This window comes from Saimiri boliviensis, chromosome 9 (genome assembly GCF_048565385.1).
Source record: "Saimiri boliviensis isolate mSaiBol1 chromosome 9, mSaiBol1.pri, whole genome shotgun sequence".
NCBI lineage: Eukaryota > Metazoa > Chordata > Mammalia > Primates > Cebidae > Saimiri > Saimiri boliviensis.
The window spans coordinates 113,359,580-113,380,103 of NC_133457.1; the positions used below are offsets into that span (position 1 = coordinate 113,359,580).

The 20,524-nt window shown below is 50.6% G+C and overlaps 1 protein-coding gene across 1 annotated transcript; it reads right to left on the minus strand.

Annotated features, from left to right (window-relative positions):
* Positions 1-2,522: 2,522 nt before the first annotated feature.
* On the minus strand, positions 2,523-14,416 carry SPATA2 (spermatogenesis associated 2). The gene is made up of 3 exons (XM_003932564.4): positions 14,009-14,416; positions 6,861-7,300; positions 2,523-5,947 (listed from the first exon to the last, which is right to left on the minus strand). The coding sequence occupies exons 2-3, from the start codon at positions 7,194-7,196 to the stop codon at positions 4,721-4,723; spliced, it is 1,563 nt and encodes a 520-aa protein (XP_003932613.1). The 5' UTR covers positions 7,197-7,300; positions 14,009-14,416; the 3' UTR covers positions 2,523-4,720.
* Between the last annotated feature and the right edge of the window lie 6,108 nt (positions 14,417-20,524).

Consider the following 20,524-nt stretch of genomic DNA (forward strand, 5'->3'; position numbering starts at 1 on the left):
AAATGGGGTCTCACCATGTTGTCCAGGTTAGGTTTCATGTCTTTTGTAAACAAAAAGGTTTTAAAAAGAGGCAAATTGGGAGGAAAGTGGTTTAAGTGAGATAAGAGTTTTTCATATAACAGACCTAGAGGCAGGCACAGGCCACAGGGGAAGCTTCCAGAGCATCAGGGCCAGCTGCTGTAGCCGCTGCCTACCCTTTCCCCACTTGGCCCCCTCAGCTTCATAGAACTCCTCCATCTCCAGCCATCACAGTCGCTCCAGCCAGGAAGAAGGGCGGGTTAGGAAGGGCAAGCTCCCTTCCTTAAAGGCCATGCCCAGACGCCACACAAACCACCTCTCCATCCAGGAACCAGACAGTCATCTGACCACACGTGGCTGCAGGAAAAGGCTAGGGAATGCAGTGTTTAGTACAGGTGGCCACAGATTTGAAAACCAGGGCAGCTACTACCACAGGGGAAGGGATGGAGACTGGGGTATAATTTGGTGTCTACCACAACTCTCATCCCTGAGATTGGTAATCTGGCATCCTTGGTGCCACAGATTGGTCAGCAGAGATGATGCTGTCCAGCTGGTGGGCCCGATGAGGTTTAAATATGCTTGTCATTTACATGCACAAATGAAGCAATCTGCTCCAAAGTCACTGCTCCCCCTTGGACGCGGAGCAAGCGTCTGGCTTCCTTAGCTCTCCCAGGCTAGGTGTGCATCTCCAGGAAGCTGCTACCCACGACAGCCAGGGTGGCAATGCTGTTTCCTATGCTGAAAGCAGTCCAGCACCTGAGCCTGGCTTGACCTGAGATCTGGGTATTTGTTTGGCCAGCGAATGACATGGAGAAACCTGTTCAGTGTTTGCTCTGACAGCTGAGCTACCTGGTGGGAGCCCACACAACAGTGTGGTCAGTGGGTGGGCACAGCGCTGCTGGTGCTGCCTGAACATTTCTGCCATGTATTTTGCTTTTAAGTCAATCCTCATTTAAGGAAAAAAAACACCTTAAGGTTTTTTTTTTTGTTTGTTTTTTGTTTTTTTTTTTCTGAGACAATGTTTCACTCGACACCCAGGCCAGAGTACAATGGCACGATCTCGGCTCACTGTATCCTCCGTCTCCCAGGTTCAAGCGATTCTCCTGCCCCAGCCTCCCGAGTAGCTGGGATTACAGGTGCCCACCACCACACCAGCTTATTTTTGTATTTTTAGTAGAGACAGTGTTTCACCGTGTTGGCCAAGCTGATCAACCTCCTGACCTCAGGTGATCCTCCCACCTCTGCCTCCCAAAGTGCTGGGATTACAAATGTTAGCCAACCCTTAAATGGATTTTTTCCCCCCTTAAATGGATTTTTAAAACAAACCTGGCTGGGTGCAGTGGCTGTTTTACCTGTAATCCCAGCACTCTGGGAAGCCAAGGTGGGTGGGTCATAAGGTGAGGCATTTGAGATCAGCCTGGGCAACATAGTGAAACCCCGTCTCTATTAAAAATACAAAAAAATTAGCTGGGCATGGTGGCAGGTGCCTATAATCCCAGCTACTCAGGAGGCTGAGGCAGGAGAATCGCTTGAACCTGGGTGGAGGTTTCAGTGAGCCGAGATCGCGCCACTGCACTCCAGCCCGAGTGACGACAGTGCAATACTCTGTCTCCAAAAAAAAAAAAAAAAAGATAACAACAAACAGATCTATCACTGTTATAAATGGAAAAGTAGTAAGGCCTGCCCTAGATAGAAGGTAACTGAAAACCTGGCTAAGGGCCTGCCACAGGCTGTGTCTGATGCCAGGATTCTCTGTTAAAGAGAAGATACCATTGAACTGACTCCCTCCTTGAGACAGTTCAATGGATGGAAAAAAATTTAAATGGAATTAATTGTTAAATAACATTCTCCAATGTTAGTTAATGCCTCTCAGTCACTACTAACAAGCATTTCTCCTGGAGGATGCGGTCCCCTCCTTGGGAAACATCTGAACTCTGTGCACCTCAATTTCCCCATCTGTCAGACGGGGATCGTAACAGTGCCTATTTTATAGGACGCCTGAGGCTAGAAAGCAAGATCATCCAGACTCTCGGGATACAAAGTGCCCGGTGGGAGGATCACTTGAGTCTAGGAGTTCCAAGATCAGCCTGAGCAATATAGTGAGACTCCACATCTACAAAAAATAAAAAATTAGCCAAGCATAGTGGTGCATGCCTGTAGCTACTCGGGAGGCTGAGGTGGGAGGATCCCTCAAGTCCAAGAGGTCCAAGCTACAGGGAGCCATGATCACACCACTGCATTCCAGAATGGGAAGCAACAGAGCGAGACTCTGTCTAAAAATTAAAAAAAAAAAAAAAAAAAAAATCAAAACTTTACAAAAAAGTTAAAAAACAAAAACTGCCAGGCTTGCCATACAGCACTCAAATGCTGTTTGTCAGTTTTATGAAAGAGAAAATTTGAGTCCTGTCATTAAAAAACTAAATACAGCTTGAGGAAAAATAAACTCCCAAGTAACCAAACTTCAAAGCAGTGGGGACAGGGGACATAAAACCCCAAACACTTCATTTAACAATGGAAGACACTTTATTATTATTTTTATCATCTCTCAACATTTCAACTCTTGGTAGAAGTCAAATGCAAAACATCTGCATTTTTAAATTAGCATGTATTTAACTATCTCAATCACGGCAACCTCATAGAGTAAGATCCACAGCAGGGAGCAGGGTTTAGTATTTCCTATTCCAGTCTGTGACCACAGTACTCCGTGATGGTAGATACACCGGACTCTCCCTCCTAGGATGCGTTAGTCATTCCTGCTTTTGTCCGCTGGGTAAGTTACGTGGCATCACGGTTGGATAAAAGAGTTAGTGACTGTAATGCTGGCGCAATCTGGAAATGGAAAACTAGAAAACTAGAGCTCTCAGGAGTGGGCCAGGCATTGCCGATTCTGAAATGTGAAAAGGAAGAACGTCGAAGATGAATGCCCCTGATAGGCTGGTCTTAGTAATAAAGTTGGTTGAAATTCAGCTTAATATACACACTGTATATCTACATATGATCTACCGGATATATATATATGTGTATGTGTGTGTATATATATATATATATATTAAAAAAGAGCCATATAAGATTTGGAAAACCTTAAAATCACTCAACTGAGTTGGAAGAACATCAGCAAATTCACAGTGGCCTCAGGATTCAGCCAGACTTAAACTTGCTCAAGAGCTGAATACCTTTCTCCCAGAAAGACCCACTGCCTAAGAACCCCTTAGCATTGTGTACATCACAAACAGTTATGGCTAAAATATGTTATTAGTTCACAAGGAGGCGGCTTTGTTTTCAAACTCTTGCCCCACTCCTGCTCTTGTACCCCCACAAGGAAAATCCGGGGGTCGGTAATTCACATGAGGAGCTGAAGGGGCCTTCAGGCTTGGAACCGCTTGGGCTTAGCTGAACATCTGAGGAGCCATCTGTCTGATGCACAGGTGCCGACTCCCGCCCACTTGTAGTGCAAAAAGATCGCCAGTGTTGCAGACGAGTCCTGGAAACCGGTGGAGAGGACTGAGATGGAGGGGCAGTAGAAATCCCAAATGACTTTCCTTCTGAAACGAGACTCAAGAAGTGTGAAGTGCAAGGTTCCTGCTCAGCAAGCTACAGGTCCGACAGGTGAGGTCCCTGAATTGTCACTAGGTCAGCAGTCTGCAGGCACACAGACCTCGATACCCGCGCTCACCCCCTAAGTGCACACTGGAGGTAGGTGTATAGCTAGTTACTGCAGGGAAGACAGTGGCTCTCCACCAGCTCAGGAAAAAGGGGCTTCGTGTCTGTTCCTCCCTGCCTCAAACTCAACTCTCCCCTTGGGCTGTAGTGAGTGGAAGATACAACACGAACGGGCGCCAAGCCCTCCCTTGGAAGACTAAAGAACCCAGGGCATTTAATAAATAGCTACATAATTCATTGTTTTTAACCACGTTGAAACACATAGCAAGTTGAATATTTATTTAAAAATAAATCTCAAAAATATCTATTGACAGTACAGTAACAGGGACATGTGCAAACAACAGAAAGGGAGTCAGTTCTGCTGGGGGAGCCCACACTTCACTGTGCTGGGACAAAGTTCACGAACGCCAGGGGCTGACTGCGCTGTGGTTACAAAAGGACATTCAGCAAACACTGGACTCGGTTCACCTTTGGCACCTGGAGAGGTGGCAAAGCCAGCGGGTGGGGAGTCCAGCTGGGGATCCTTGTGTTTGGGAAGGGGGCGGCCAAGGGATGAGCCTTTGGGAGAGGCCCCGTGTGGCAGGAGGGCTCATTTCACAAGCCAACAGGCCTCTAGCTCGCCGCTCCAGGTGGATGCTTGGTGACCTGAAGGGCCCTTCCCAGTCCAAGTTGGCTTTGCAATGGGAGGGGTAGGTGTGGTGAGGGTCCCAGAGATAGAAATCCCCTTGAAAGGAAAAAACGAAACAACAAAACCAAACCAAAAAAAAAACAGAACCAACTGAACAGGGAGTGGAGAGATTAGCAAAATGAATCTGAACGGAAGTGCCACCTTCTCCCTTGTCAGACAACAAAGCAGCCATTGGTTGAAACATCGGAGTTGCTAAGTGAACTCCTACGTGGACACAGCCAGCCCACGATCTCTGCCACCTACATGGTCAAGTGCAGGCCCCCGCCTCTGAGATCAATGCGGGAATACTTCTTCACCGGGAAACCCGAAAGGTGGGTGGTGTAGCCCTTGGAGCGGGAAGGGGTGAGGCCGAGTCTATCTGTACACGAGGTGGGAGAACTGGGTGGACTTGTAGTTCAGCTGGTTGTTGGGCATGAACTTGTGCAGCTCACTCTTTTTGTAGCAGGGGTCGTAATGGTAAGCACTGAGGCAGGCGTCGCAGGAGACTTTTGAACACTGGGTGCAGGTGTTGGTGGCGCCTGGGCGGTTGCAGAAGCCACAGCGGGAAGTGGCCGTAGTGGAGGGCTTGGGTTTGGAGTGAAGGTGTGGGAGGCGGTCAAGGCCCTGAGTCTGGCCTGGGTACTTCTCCCGCAGAGAGGCCCCGTGGGCCAGGCTGTCGTGGGCAGAGGCCTTGCTGGGGAAGGCGCCGGGCTTGGAAGCTGGAGGACAGGTGAGCAGGCTGTCACAGCGCTGGCAGAGGGAGGAGCTGCAGGACAGCCCGCAGCTTTGGCACTTGGAGAGGGAGGACTCTTTGGCAGGGGGCGAGCGCTTGTGGTAGAGGGGGTGGGCGTCGTTTCTGAGCACCCACACGTCCGGCCGCAGAGCGTCCTGCCGACGGTAGGTGGCCCTGGGTTCGGAGTCTGTGTACAGATCCACGTCATCCTGAGAGGAGAAGTAGGTACTGCGCAGCAGGGCCGGGCCGTTGCTGGGGGAGGCGGGTGGAAGGGCATCCGGGCTGCTGTGGGGAGAGGCGGCCATGGTCAACAGCGAGGGGGACGGGCGGATGATCTCGTCCTTGAGGTCGTCGCCCACGTCCACTGCCACGGGCTCCTTCCGAAGGCTCAATGAGGCCTTCAGGGGCGGCTTCCGGCTCTCCCAGTAGCTGTCGTAGGCATCCACCGACCTCGAGGGCTTGGTCACACGGGGCTTGTAGTAGTCCTTGGCTGCCCGCTCGCTGGCTGACTTCTGGAGCGCCACCCGCGCCATGGAGGCCGTCAGGTGCTCCCGGCCCTCCGCCCGCCGCCGCAGGGCATCCAGGCAGCCGGGCACGTCCTCCGTGCTGCTCTTGCGCTCGCTCACAATGTCCAGCTCGGAGTAGCCCTTGTCCTTCACTTGTGAGTGGATTTCCAGCATCTGCTCACACTCAACTTTGGCCAGAAAGAGCTCAAAGGAGACCATCTTTACCTGGAGGGTCTCCACGAGCTCTCTGAGCTTGTATGCGGTGCCCAGCTCAGGTGCATAGCCCATGCAGCTCAGGATGGCTCGGATGTCCTCTTCCAGTAATGTCGACTTGACGTAATAAACAAAAGGGCCCGTGTAGGTCTAGAAGGAAAGGAGTAGAAAAGAGAGGTGGGCTTTTCTCCTGGAGACACAAGACAGAGACTATGTCAAAGCAAAGGACGTCCAGCTCTGAAGTGGCACGGTGGGGAGAGGGCAGGGCAGGGCAGGGAAGGGTCTGGACAGCTTCGCCCTGCAGGAGAAAGGGGAGGCAGGGGCTGGGGCTTGCTAAGCACTCGGGAGTGGTGCATGAAAATGACCCAGCGGCTCCTCTCTTAAACACAGGGGAGCAAAAACCTCTCTCCTCCTAGTGGGGCGCGAAGGCTCTGCTCCAGATGAAGAGGAAGCCAGGGCATATGGCTGAATAAAGGGGCGGGGTTATAGGCAGAGTGCGGTGACAATCAGGACATTCCTCTCTGGCACTTCCATAAGGCTCTGAATAACACGGCAGAGTGAAGAGCCTGGCTAGGTGACAGCTCTCCTGTGCCATCCCTGTGTAGTCCGAGTCAGGATCCCCTCTCTCAATTCCCCCTCCTCCCGTCCTGTTACCACTTAGTCCAGAGCACCCCACAGCTTGCTGGGACCGCTGAGAAGCTTCCTAACTGCTCTCCCCACCCCTCCCACCTCACCCTCCACCCCTCTGAGTCTCCTTCCCATGCCACAGCCAGAATGACCCTCTTCAGAGGCAAGACAGATCCCGCACTGCCTCCTTCCCAGCCTACTCAGAAGAAATCCAAGTCTTGCCCTGGGCTACAAGATCCTGCATAACCTGGCTGCCCCTGCCTTCCCAAGCTGTCTGCTTAAGGTGTGGCAGCCAGAGCCAGAGCTGGTTCAGAGGTGATGCTGGAGGGACAGGGAAGGTGCAGCGCCCAGGAAAGGTGCAGCCCCTCTCAGGAGCAACTGCCAGGGGCAGGAGGAGAGGATAACGGCCTGTAGGGAGGCTGCTTCGGGACCTCACCTTGATGCTTCTGAATTCCTTCTTCCATGGGTAGAGGAAGAGGTTGATGCCCATCGTCTCCAGCATGCTGAAGGCGCCGTGCAGAGCCCGCAGGCTGGAGGAGCTGAGTGAGCGCAGGGAGCTCTCCACCACCTCGTAGAACTGGATCAGCCGGAATCGATAAAAGGGTTCCACCTTGGACAGGCTGAGCAGGGACGAGGCTGCCACCCGCAGGTACTCATCGCTGCCAGGCCACTGCTTGCTGGGGGTGGTATCCACTTTGCCCTCATGGAACTGCACGTACTTCCGAAATAAGTCATCCTTGTATTTTGTATCCATTGAACTGGGCTTCCCCATCCGATCGAGGGCGGGGCTACCTTATCTCCTCCATGGCTCCCGGATTAGAGGCAGGGACATCACTAAAAGCACGGACATGTTGCTGCGTGGACCAGCGGAGTGCTCTGGAAGGAGATGAACAAGAAGCATGTCATTCCTCGAAATGGGCTGTGCTTCGGCTCCTGGCCGCTGAGGCAAAACGAACAGAACTGGCCTGGGCTACACTGGACCCCAGCGGCGCTCGCTGGTTCAACACGTTACAGAGCATGTGCTACAAGCAGGGTGACAGCAGAGGCCAGAGAGACGGACCTCGACTTTGCTGTGCTTGCAAATGAAAAATACAGTTAATATTCCTGAAAGAGAAGTTTGGGTGAGTACAGGAGGGGCTCCTGTCCTGGTTTTGTTGGGGAAGGGGGAGTTTAGGAACGTCCTTTGAGACAGCAGCAGACCTGAAGGATGAGGAGTTTGCCAGACCAAGAGGCCGGGGAAGGAGCCGCAGCAGAGGAAGGCCCTGAGCTAGCACTCCCAGACGCTCCAGATTCCTGATGAACTTCACACACACTCATTCACTCGCCGTTTTTTTTTGTTTGTTTTTTTTTTTTTTTGAGATGCAGCCTTGCCCTGCTGCCCAGGCTGGAGTGCAGTGGTGCAATCTCAGCTCACTGCAACATCCACCTCCTGGGTTCAAGTGATTCTCCTGCCCCAGCCTCCCAAGTAGCTGGGACTACAGGTGTCCGCCACGACACCTAGGCAATTTTTGTATTTTTTAGTCAAGACGGGGTTTCACCATGTTGGCCAGGCTGGTCTCGAACTCCTGACCTGAAGTGATCCACTGGACTTCGCCTTCTAAAGTACTAGGATTCCAGGCGTGAGCCCCCACACCCAGCCTCACTTCCTCTTCTTAATCCTGGGAGAGAGCCCCAGTGGACCCATGTGCAAACTGAGACACAACCATTAGAAACTGCTCAAGATAGGCCGGGCACAGTGGCTCGCACCTGTAATTCCTGAACTTTGGGGGGCTGAGGCGAGAGGGTGGCTTCAGTCCAGGAGCTCAAGCCCAGCCTGGGAAACATGGTGAAACCACGTCTCTACAAAAATACAAAAAACTTTTTTAAGAAAAAGAAAGAAACTGCCCAAGGTTAGAGAACTCTTACGAGGCAGAAGAGCTGAGCTCAGAACCCAGGCAGTCTGGCTCCAAAGTCCATACCCTTACCCACCATACCCTGCTTTCCTGCGGCAGGAAGCTTGGCACAGGAGCAGCCGCAGCCAGTGAGGCCGAGGCCGCGAGGGCAGGGGCGTGAGGAGAGACAGCTGCCAGCATCAGCAGGACCCTCAGCCCCAAGGCTGCAAAGGCTGCAAGAGCACACTCAGAATTTGCTATTTTATACAAAGAGCTGCGTGAAGCCACTGAAGCGTCTGCAGCAAGGGGAGAGGGATGCAGCCTTCTTTACAGTTTTAAAAAGAGGCCACTGTGGCTGCCGGCCCCTGGAGTGCTGCTACCGGCCTTTGACAGCCTGCATCCCCTTCATCACAAGAGCGCTCTGCAGCCCCCTGTTGGGAGAGGATAGAACGTTCTGAGCTGGAACACAGGCTTTATACAACCTTGTCATCTGCTTAGCCACTTGTGAGTAGAACAGGCACAGATCCAGCAATATTCTTGTGGCCACAATGCTGGAAGTGAATCCGGATTCATGGAGGGACGCTGCCAGGGCCAGGGGAGACAACACGTGCAGGGCCACGGACACGGGGTCCAAGGCCAGGCGCCTGCGAGCGAGGCCAGGGCCACTTCTCCAGGTGACTTGGCAAACTGCTCCACCTCCCTGGGTGTCGCTTTTCTCATCTAGAAAAGGGGGCTAATAATAGCGCCTCTGTCCAGAGCTGGTGAGCAGATTATGTACGACTGGGATATGAAGCTGCTCAGAAAGCCGCTCCGGGAAGCCCTCCAGAGCTGTGGCTGTTGTCGGAAGGTGCTGTGCCCCTAAGCAGCCAGGCCTTCTCTGAGCGGAGCCAGTAACTCTGACTGGGTGGCAGAGGTGCATTTTCACATGCTCGGGTCCTGCCTCCTACCCAGAAGCCCCGCGGGTGCAGGACTGTGCCCATCTTGCTCACTAAGGTGACCTGTGTGCTTCATACATGTCTGCTGACTGTGGGAGACAGCAAGGGGCTGAGACGGAAGCTGCAGCAGGCCTGGGACTGGCGTGTGGAGTCCTTTAGAGACCTGTTTTCGGCTCAAAGGTCCTATGAGCCCCGCAACTATCATGAGGTCAACAAAACCATCCTCATCTCAATGAGCCAGTAGTCTGGCTCCTCCACGGTTTCTGTCCCCAGGAGGAGACGCACAGGGGTATTACTGCTGCTGTGAGAGGTAGGATGTGTATTAAAACTAGGGACACAGGGAAGCCACTGTCTCCAACACTGCGCTGCCAAGGGAGCCCAGTGCTACAGCGACGAGCAAGCCTGAGGAGCTCAGGGGGGCAAACACATCCACTTAAGGGCCAGGTGCAGGGGCTCATGCCTGTCATTCCTGAACTTTGGACCCGGGCAAGGCAGGAGGACTGCTCGAGGCCAGGAGTTTGAGACCAGCCTGGGCAACATAGCAATACCCTGTCTTTATAAAAGAAAACAAAACGCACTTAGGATAAAATTCTGCCTCATGAAAATTCTCATCACTCAGGCCTTAGCCCAAACATCAGCCCCCTGAGGTACCGCCCCATCTCACCTTCGCCTAAGATAACCACAGTCTGAAACTGTCAACTTTATTCATTTACTAGCTTCCGCTCTTTGTCCCCCCACCCTCCCTGGTAAGCTCCATAAAGGCAAGGACCATGTCTGTGTTGTTCACCACGATGCCTAACACAGAGCCAGCCACACGGCCGGTGCTTGATCAAGTAGTGCTGCAAAGGATGTTGGCATTCGTGATGCTCCCACCTAGTTTCTCATTGGTACCTCCCAAGAATCCTGGGAGATCAGCTAGAGAGCAAAGAAACAGGCTCAGAAAGATGGCATGAGGTACAAGTAGCTCCAGGTTAGAGAAGATGGACCCAATCATCCAAGCCTGGCCTTCTGACTGGGAACCTGCGTTCCTCTCACCACCCCACAATTCCTACGTCCAACAAGCATTTCTGCAGCACCCACCTTCTGCCTGAGCTGGACCCAGTGGGGGAATAGGGATGGCAGGATAGAGGACAGCCGTGAAGGAGACACATCCTGCCTGCAAGTCCAGCTGGAAGAGCATACCACCTCGTATCAAAGTACGGATGTGCTCTAGGCTCATATTGTTTTGTCCATACAAAATAAACAATTTAAAATGTATATTCTCTTAAAAAAATAAAAATGTAGGCCAGGCACAGTGGCTCACACCTGTAATCCTAGCACTCTGGGAGGTCAAGGCAGATGGATCACCTGAGGTTGGGAGTTTAAGACAAGCCTGGCCCACATAGTGAAACCCTGTCTCTACTAAAGATACAAAATCAGCCAGGCATGGTGGTACATGCCTGTAATCCCAGCTACTCAGGAGGCTGGGGCAGGAGAATTGCTTGAAACCAGGAGGCGGAAGTTGCAGTGAGCCGAGATCGTGCCACTGCACTCCAGCCTGGGCAATAGAGTAGAAACTCCATCTCAAAATAAATAAAAATTTTAAAAAAGTGTACTGCAACACTGGAGAGGATACTCGCACATGCGCTTACCATTCGTTTATCTAAGAGATGCTGCCGTCACGCCTGTAGTCTGAGAACCATTCAGACACAGGGACATTAAGCTTCCAAACACTGCTGTAATTTTTCTCCAAGGAAGTCAGCTTTAAACTCAAAGAGACTGATTTTTAGCCGGGCACGGTGGCTCAAGCCTGTAATCCCAGCACTTTGGGAGGCTGAGGCGGGTGGATCATGAGGTCAAGAGATCGAGACCATCCTGGTCAACATGGTGAAACCCCGTCTCTACTAAAAATACAAAAAATTAGCTGGGCATGGTGGCTCGTGCCTGTAATCCCAGCTACTCAGGAGGCTGAGGCAGGAGAATTGCCTGAACCCAGGAGGCAGAGGTTGCGGTGAGCCGAGATCGCGCCATCGCACTCCAGCCTGGGTAACAAGAGCGAAACTCCATCTCAAAAAAAAAAAAAAAAAAAAGAGACTGGTTTTTTACAAAGTCAGCCAGTCTCAAGCGCAGCGCAGCGTCTGCTCCTCTATAATTGCACCACAGTCTACACCCTTGTTTGTTGCTGAAAAAACAATAAATAAGAGAAAATGATCCAAACAGCCCTTGTTCAAAATCCTAACAACAAGGACGGGAAGCCTATCTAAAAAGAGTCTCAAACCAATCTGGGTAGGTGAGAGAAAAGGCGGAAGAAAGTAAAAGCTAAAAGATAATTAAGGGCAAGACAAGCCTGGACAACACAGCTAGACTCCATCTCTACAAAAAACCTTTTTTTTAGTTAGGTGGGTGTGGTGACATGCACCTGTAGGCTTAGCTACTTGGCAGACTGAGGTGGGGGGATCCATTGAGCCCAGGAGTCTGAGGCTGCAGTGAGCTATGACGGTGCCACTGTACTCCAAGCTGGGTGACAGAGCGAGGCCCTGTCTCAGTCAGTCAGTCAGTCAATAAGGAAAGGAAAGAAGGAGACTGACAATGACTGAGGTCCTACTATGTGCTAAGCATTGGGCTTTCCACTTTACCTACATCATCCCGTTTAATTCTCACAACTCTATAAGGAAAACAAGGCTTGCCCTATTAAAGCAACCTGCCCAACAGAGTTAGAAAGGGTCGGAGCTGGTACCTGAACTCTTGCTGGCAGGCCCTGGGCCTTCTCCAATTTACCTCACTTATTTATTGTTACATCAGTACCATTTACTAAGGAATTACCGTAGGGCTCTCTGCTAACTGCTCTGTGAAAATCAATGAAATCCACAGGATAGTCTCAAGGTTAAAGAGGAAACTGAGGCTCGGAAAGGCCAACTCATTTACCCTAAGTCGTAAGGCCAGGAAGCAGCAGATCTGGGTTCTAGACCTAGGTCTGATGCCAAAACTCCGACTCGAGCGAAGCTCTCCTGCTACATCTGCTGGACAGCTCTACTCCCAAGTGTTTGGCTGAGTTAGAACGCCTTATGGTGGTGCGAACAGAGTTGAGTTACAGAAATTCCTGTAGTAGCAAAATTCCCATCTTCCCACACCGAATGGGGCTAGGAGAGCCAATCTCTGTATGATGTAAGCTCAAGGGCCAGGCAGAGAGGCTGGCCAGAGACATCGGCCAGTGGTGAAGCAGCTGACATCATCCCTGCTGAAAACATTTTCTGAGAATACAAGATGCCTTGTCGCTGGTCATAGCTGGTGTTTTTTCTGAGCAGAGCAGAGCCAGCAATTTATTCCCAGCACTCTGCAAGAACAACAAAATACGCTCTTTGCAAAAACACTGTGGTTACAGGAAAGCAAGACAACCCAGCGACAGAAGCTGTTAATTTCTCCGAGCAACCCAAGGATTGGAACGCCAAGCTGTGCCAGTCTGGTGTGGGGGGGGGGGGACAAAACCCCCAGCACTGTGAATATCTTGAACACAGAGGCGAGTCAACGGCTCCAGTCAGCATCTTCTGCACCTACAATCTAGGCGCCCTCTTGAGAAGCAAGTCAATGGAAAGACAGATACTGCACAGTCAGGGAGGCAGTGGCTGCTTTAGTTATTATTTCTTAAACATCTAAGAGGAAATCCGTATCTCTTTAGAGTCCCAATGCATAGAAGTGAAATGATTCCAAGTAGCAAAGCATTTATTAGCTTGGCTTTACCTCAGCTGGCCCATTCAAGCAGAAATGTTCCCCAAGCAGCATTTGAAGGCGCCCCCTCTCTGCACAGGCAGAGCTATTTTGGTCTGTGCACTGGCACTGTCCACAGGTTTACACATCCCTGGTCTAGCTCCATCAGCCTCCAAAGAGGAGATGGGGAAGTCAGTTCAACCCCCTCCACCTCCCCACCCACTCCAATGCACTCGTTCCAAGCAAGAGGCTCCGAGACACATCCACGGCACCTTCCACTGGCTGTGAAACACCAGAAGGTCCCCACACTCCTACTAGATTCCAAAGAAATTCACACAGGGGCCTTCCAAACCTCTGAAAATAACCTCAGCGGCGCTGAAAGAAGCTTCTCTAGTGGCAGCTGCCTCTCTCGGAGAAGCTCTGAAGGAAGCTGTTTCCCTCCCTGCAGGGACAGAAACTGCCGGTTGCTGAGTCCCAGCTGGGTCATTCCCACCGCCTCCGGGGGCCACGTCATTTGTGAAAAACACCCCAGTCTCAAATTCTGGCCTTCCCCATGCGTTCGTGAATTGAATGAAGTAACAGGAACTACCATTTATTAGACGCCTGCTGTATGCCAGAGACCCTGAATGATCTCATTCCATCTCCACTCCAGCCCTAGCAACCAGGTCCAATCACACTTAAATAGGCAACTGAGGCTCTTAAGATGAAGTGACTTATCCAAGGTCACACAGTGAGTGCAAACCCAGGTGTGCCGCCAGAGCCTGAACCGGGAACCCCTGCGCGGTAACCTCCTGGTGGTGAAATCGGGGTGTCCTCCTGTTTGCCCAGTCGCCGAAGAGGGGGTGTTCCTCCTGAGCAACCCTGAGCCACCCTCGGCGGGTCCCAGGAGCTTGCGAGGCAGCTCTCGGGAGAAGGGGGATCCTGAGGATAGGCTGGGGGTCCCGGGAGTGCCGACACAGAGGGCCCGCCTGTCGCCCTGCCCGCCGCGAGGGGACCCCGCTCCCGGGCCAGCCGAGCCCTGCAGTTATCCGGCACCCCCTCCGCCTGGGGAAGCCCCGGAGGCAGTTTCCGCCCGCGGCCCGCCGGTCACTCACCCTGACACTGCAGCCGAGGACGACCCGGCCGAGGGAAGCAAGCGGGAGGCGCGGCTGCCGCCGGAGCCGGGCCCCGCTGGGCGCTCGCCGCTCCGGCTGGCTGCCGGGGAACCGAGACCAGTACCCGGGGGCCAGCAGCGACCCGGAAGCACTCGGCCCGGAAGTGATGTCGCCAGGAGGCTGGCCCGAAGGGAGGGTGGACCGAGGCTGCGCGCTGGCTCCGGGAAGTCGTAGATGCCCGCGGCCGGCGGAGACCGTAAGCCAGAGGCCGAGGACAAAGCGGAAGGCCGAAGAGCGAGGACGAAAGCCACGGAACCGCGCTTTGGAGCCTAACCAGCCATCGCCGCGTCTGAGGCTGGGACCCAGAAGTAAACAGACCGGACGTGACGCAAGCCACTTGGGCTCTGGATGGTGGCTGGCCGGGTTGTCATGGAAACCGCTCCGGAGCCGGGACCTCAGAGCTGTGAGCGCTGAAAGCGCGAGCCCGGACCCCGCTTCCCGGACTTCCCACTTATCAAGATGATCCGCCAGCTGCACTCCTGACTGCGCGCAAGCGAGCAGGGGCTCACGGTCGGATCCCTCGCTCCCATTTTACAGACAGATACACCGAGACTCAAAAGAGAGCCAGTGAGATGGCGAAATCACGCGTGATTGGAATCCAGCCTTGCGACGTCTGTGGGTGTTACGGGCTGTGGGCGGCAGTTGAGAGCGTGGCTCCCATTTTTAGCGTTGCCACTTACTAGCTGTGTGACCTTAGACAAGTTACCTAACCTCTCTGACCCTCAGCTTTCTTACCTGTAAAATTGAATAATAAAGCCAGGCGTGGTGGCACGCGACTGTAGTTCCAGCTAGTCGGGAGACTGAGGTGGGAGGATCGCTTGAGCCCAGGTGTTGAGACCAGCCTGGGCAACATAGCGAGGCCACGTCTCTTAAAAAAAAAAAAAAAAAAAGGCCGGGGCAGTGGCTCACGCCTGTGGCCATCCCAGCACTTTGGGAGGCCGAGGCGGGCGGATCACCTGAGGTCCGGAGTTTGAGACCAGCCTGACCAACATGGAGAAACCCCGTCTCTACTAAAAATACAGAATTAGCCGGGCATGGTGGCACATGCCTGTAATCCCAGCTACTCGGGAGGCTGAGGCAGGAGAATCACTTGAACCCGGGAGGCAGAGATTGCAGTGAGCCGAGATTGCGCCACCTGTAATTCCAGCACTTTGATATATATTATATGTGTGCGTGTGTCTGTGTGTGTGTGTGTGTGTCTATATATATATATATAAGTCTATATATATATAACTCTGACATTCCCACCGGACCTTGAGCTTCTTACTCATCTGTTTTCCCCCAAGCTCTGCACATGTCTTACGAGGAGGCACACAACAGATGAAGGATTCTCACTCTGAGTCTTGGTGACTCCAGCTAAAACCAGTGGGGCTTGTGTGAGGAGTCAGTGACATAATACTGGGAAACGTTTGGAGAATCTGCTGTCCCAACAGGGCATTACTGTGTTTACCTGTCGCTGCCTGAGCACCACTCAGAGTCTCTGTGTTCTTTATCAGCTCATGTTTTAAGTTCCTCTTTTATCTGCAAAGTGATGATGTTCACAGGAATTCCATCTGAGACAAACTGTCCCACCTTAAGTCTGCCTTTACAGCAACTCAGCACTCTGGTTTGGTAGCTCTTACAATATTGCATTTTCACGTGGGACTGCTAAAAAAGTCCCTTACAGCTCCGTGGAACTGTGAAAGCCAAAAGAGAAACAAAGATTTTGAAAATGGGCTTTACCAGTAGGAAACCCTGGTCATTGAAACTTGGTGACATCTACTATCAGAAAAGACGCAGAGTCTCCGAAGAGAGTCACGTTTCTCTTTTTTTTTTTTTTTTTTTTTTTTTTTTTTGAGACGGTGTCTCACTCCATCACCAGGCTGGAGTGCAGTGCCACGATCTTGGCTCACTGCAACCTCCGCCTCGAGGGTTCAAACGATTCTCCTACTTCAGCCTCCCGAATAGCTGGGACTACAGGTGCATGCCACCATGCTCAGTTAATTTTTGTATTTTTAGTAAAGACAGGGAGGGTTTCACCGTGATGGGCAAGGTGGTCCTGATCTCTTGACCTCATGATCTGCTGGCCTCAGCCTCCCAAAGTGCTGGGATTACAGGCCTGAGCCAATGCACCTGGCCACGTTTCTCATCTTTTTTTTTTTTTTTTTGAGACGGAGTTTCGCTCTTGTTACCCAGGCTGGAGTGCAATGGCGCGATCTCGGCTCACCGCAACCTCCGCCTCCTGGGCTCAGGCAATTCTCCTGTCTCAGCCTCCTAAGTAGCTGGGATTACAGGCACGCGCCACCACGCCCAGCTAGTTTTTTGTATTTTTAGTAGAGACGGGGTTTCACTATGTTGACCAGGATGGTCTCGATCTCTCGACCTCGTGATCCACCCGCCTCGGCCTCCCAAAGTGCTGGGATTACAGGCTTGAGCCACTGCGCCCGGCCGTTTCTCATCTTTTAAACACAGTTGAAGGCCTGTGATTTCTCTACTTGGTGATGTAGAAATGACAGGAGCATCCTTTCCCGATTTTATTATATAATGATTAGCATATTATATAAGGGTCATGTGACAATGATTAGGCACCTCTACTTCCAAAAAGCCAACAACACGAGCAATCTACCTACCTCTTTCTATTTTTTAGTTTTTTTCCCATCACCAAAGTAACACATGATTCCAACAGAGGTGTATCAAAAGAGAAAAGCTACCCCGTGACCCAGCAATTGGATTTCTCACAGTCTACCAGAGAGAAATACACACGTACACAAGGAGACCTGTTGCATCATTGTTTCTCATGCAAAAGCAATGATGAGAAATCTTTTAAATGTCCATCGCTGGGGTAATGGTATATCCAAACTAGCAAATGCTGTGGATCACTTTAAAAGGGTGATGCTAGCCTACATAACTCTGCAAGACACACCGTGGAATAAAAACAGAGAGACATAATGTGAGATGTAAAAACCAGACATCAACCATACTATGTATTTTCTAAGGGTGTATATATATGTGTGTGTCTGTGTGTATATATATATACACACCCTTAGGAAAATGTATATATATACACCTTTGACTTTATATATATATATATATATATACTTTATATATATTAAATATTAAATATATATTTAATATAATATATATTTAATTTATATATATCTAATATTTAAATATATATTAAATATTTAATATATATCTAAAGTCTATATATATAAAGTATATATATAAAGTCAAGGGTGTATATATTTTCAATATATATAAAAAAGGTGTCTCTCTCTATATATGTACATAAACATATATAAAGTCAAGTAGAGCAAGGTGCAGTGGCTCACACCTGTAATCCTAGCACTTTGGGGGGCTGAGGTGGGCAGATCACCTCAGGTGGGGGGTTTAAGACCAGCCTGGCCAACATAGTGAAACCCCGTCTCTACTAAAAATGCAAAAATTAGTAAGGCGTGGTGGCATGCCCCTGTAATTCCAGCTACTCTGGATGCCTACTGTGAGCCAGGTACTCTGTTAGATTACATTACTACTAGTTTCTGCTCCTACTCAGTACAAGGCTACAGTACTCTAGTACCCAGCATTTGCCCACACTATGTGCTTGCAGGTAGCTGAGTTTGTTGTTACCGTTTTAGACTGGATCCTCGCTTCCTGGATTCAAACAATTCTCCCACCTCTGCCTCCTCAGTAGCTGGGATTGCAGGCACGCACCATCAAAGGCCAGCTAACTTTTGTGGTTTTAGTAGAGACGGAGTTTCACTATATTGGTCACACTGGTCTCGAACTCCTGACCTCAGGTGATCCACCCGCCTCAGCCTCCCAAAGTGCTGGGACTACAGGCATGAGCCACTGCACCTGGCTGCAGGTAGCTGAGTTTTTGACTTCAGGTCCTTGCCTTTGATTGCTCCCTTTACTCCAGCTGGAAGGAAAGCTGGACATCCTTGCCTGTCCAAGTCACTCAAAGCCCAGCTCAAATGCTACCTCCTCCTGCAGGCTATCCTTAATTTACCCTGTCAGAGGTCGCCGCTCCAAGCTCTGAACTCTATACCCCTCTCATATCATTCACCACCTTCTATCATGTAATCCCAGCACTTTGAGAGGCTGAGGTGGGTGGATCGCCTGAAGTCAGTAGTTCGAGACCAGCCTGACCAACATGGTGAAACCTCAGCTCTACTAAAATACAAAAATTAGCCAGGCATGGTGGCAGGCGCCTGCAATCCCAGCTACTTGGGTGCCTGAGGCAGGAGAATGGCTTGAACCCAAGAGGTGGAGGTTGCAGTGAGCTGAGATTGTGCCATTACACTCCAGCCTGGGCAACAAGAGCAAAACTCCATCTCAAAAAAAAACCAAAAAACAAAAAATAAAGTCAACTAGAGAGAGATACAGATATCTGTCTTTCTTTTTTTTTTTTTTTTTTTTGAGACGGAGTTTCGCTCTTGTTACCCAGGCTGGAGTGCAATGGCGCAACCTCCGCCTCCTGGGCTCAGGCAATTCTCCTGCCTCAGCCTCCTGAGTAGCTGGGATTACAGGCCGTGCCACCATGCCCAGCTAATTTTTTGTATCTTTAGTAGAGACGGGGTTTCACCATGTTGACCAGGATGGTCTCGATCTCTCGACCTTGTGATCCACCCGCCTCAGCCTCCCAAAGTGCTGGGATTACAGGCTTGAGCCACCGCGCCCGGCTAGATATCTGTCTTTCATTCCACAACTACACATTTATGTGATCTTTATTAATATCTTTCTCCCCCAGAAGTCAGTGAACTCCATGAGGACAAAGCTATGTCTGTTTTGTTCACAGTTATCTCACTACTACCTGGCATGTATGCACCACCTAGTGCACAATAGGGTGTTCAACATAATTTGTTTCTGATCAGAATTTTCACTGAATGCCTACCATGTGCCAAGTTTGATGTCAGATTTTTAAAAATTGAGTCAGGGTCTCACTCTGTCACCCTGTCTGGAGTGTAGTGGCATAATCATAGCTCACTGCAGCCTCAACCTCCTAGGCTCAAGTGATCCTCCCACCTTAGCCTCCTGAGTGGCGGGGACTACAGGTGCACACCACCACATCCAACTGATTTTGTTAACTGTTTTATAGAGATAGGGTCTTGCAGTTTTGCCAAGGCTGGTCTTGAACTCCTGGGCTTAAGTGATCCTCCTACCTTGGCTTTCCGAGGTGCTGGGATGATAGGCATGAGTCACCACACCCAGCCTGATGTTAGGTTTAAGGGGTATAACTGGAGTCGGAGGGCAGCTAGCAGCCCAGGGAAAAGAAAGAATTTTAAAAATACATAAATAAAGGGCATAACTGTGAGACAGCTACAGTTCCTGCCCTCAGAGAGCATCCAGTCTCCTTATCAGAAAGAGAATATCCCTAACATACGAGTAAGATGAATACAACCCGAGAATTCAGGATAGAAGCCACCAAACCTGGCAAATTTTTTTTTTTTTTTTTTTTTTTTTTTTTTTTTTTTTTTTTTGTCTTTTTAGTAGAGATGGGGATTTCACTTTGTTGGCCAGAATGGTCTCGGTCTCGTGACATCATGATTCCCAGCCTTGGCCTCCCAAAGTGCTGGTAATACAGGTGTGAGCCACTGCACCCCAGCTGTGTTTCAGTTTCTTTATCTGTGAGATGGGGATGATAACAATAGTACCTACCAAAATACAGGTTAAATGAGATAGTCCTTGTAAGACGATAACATGGTAATTACTCAGTTAGTGTTAGCTCTCGTGAATCAATCCTTTTATAGGTTTTAAAGCCTAGAGAGGGACTTTATCCATAGTAGCTGCTTATTACATTTCTCCTGATTGAATGAAATGATACAGTTTTGCTAACTACTAGCTCTTACTTCCCAACTGTTTTTTTCCCCCCTCCAGGATCCCCACTCTGGTTTAAGAGCGTAATTTTAATTGTGTTGTCAGACACCTTATCTTCAGGGTTATGACACAGAATCAGACTGCCTGCCTGGGGCATTTTTTTTTTTTTTTTTTTTTTTTTGAGACGGAGTTTCGCTCTTGTTACCCAGGCTGGAGTGCAATGGCGCCATCTCGGCTCACCGCAACCTCCGCCTCCTGGGTTCAAGCAATTCTCCTGCCCCAGCCTCCTGAGTAGCTGGGATTACAGGCACGCACCACCATGCCCAGCTAATTTTTTGTATTTTTAGTAGAGACGGGGTTTCACCATGTTGACCAGGATGGTCTCGATCTCTCGACCTTGTGATCCACCCGCCTCGGCCTCCCAAAGTGCTGGGATTACATTTTTTTTTTTTTTTAGACATGGTCTCCCTCTGTTGCTCAGGCTAGAGTGTAGTGGTGCCATCTCAGCTCACTACAACCTCCACTTCCCAGGCTCAAGTGATCCTCCCACCTCAGCTTCCTAAGTAGCTAGCTGGGACTACAGGCGTGCACCACCACACCCTTGTATTTTTTGTAGAGATGGGGTTTGGTCATGTTGCCCAGGCTGGTCTTGAACTCCTG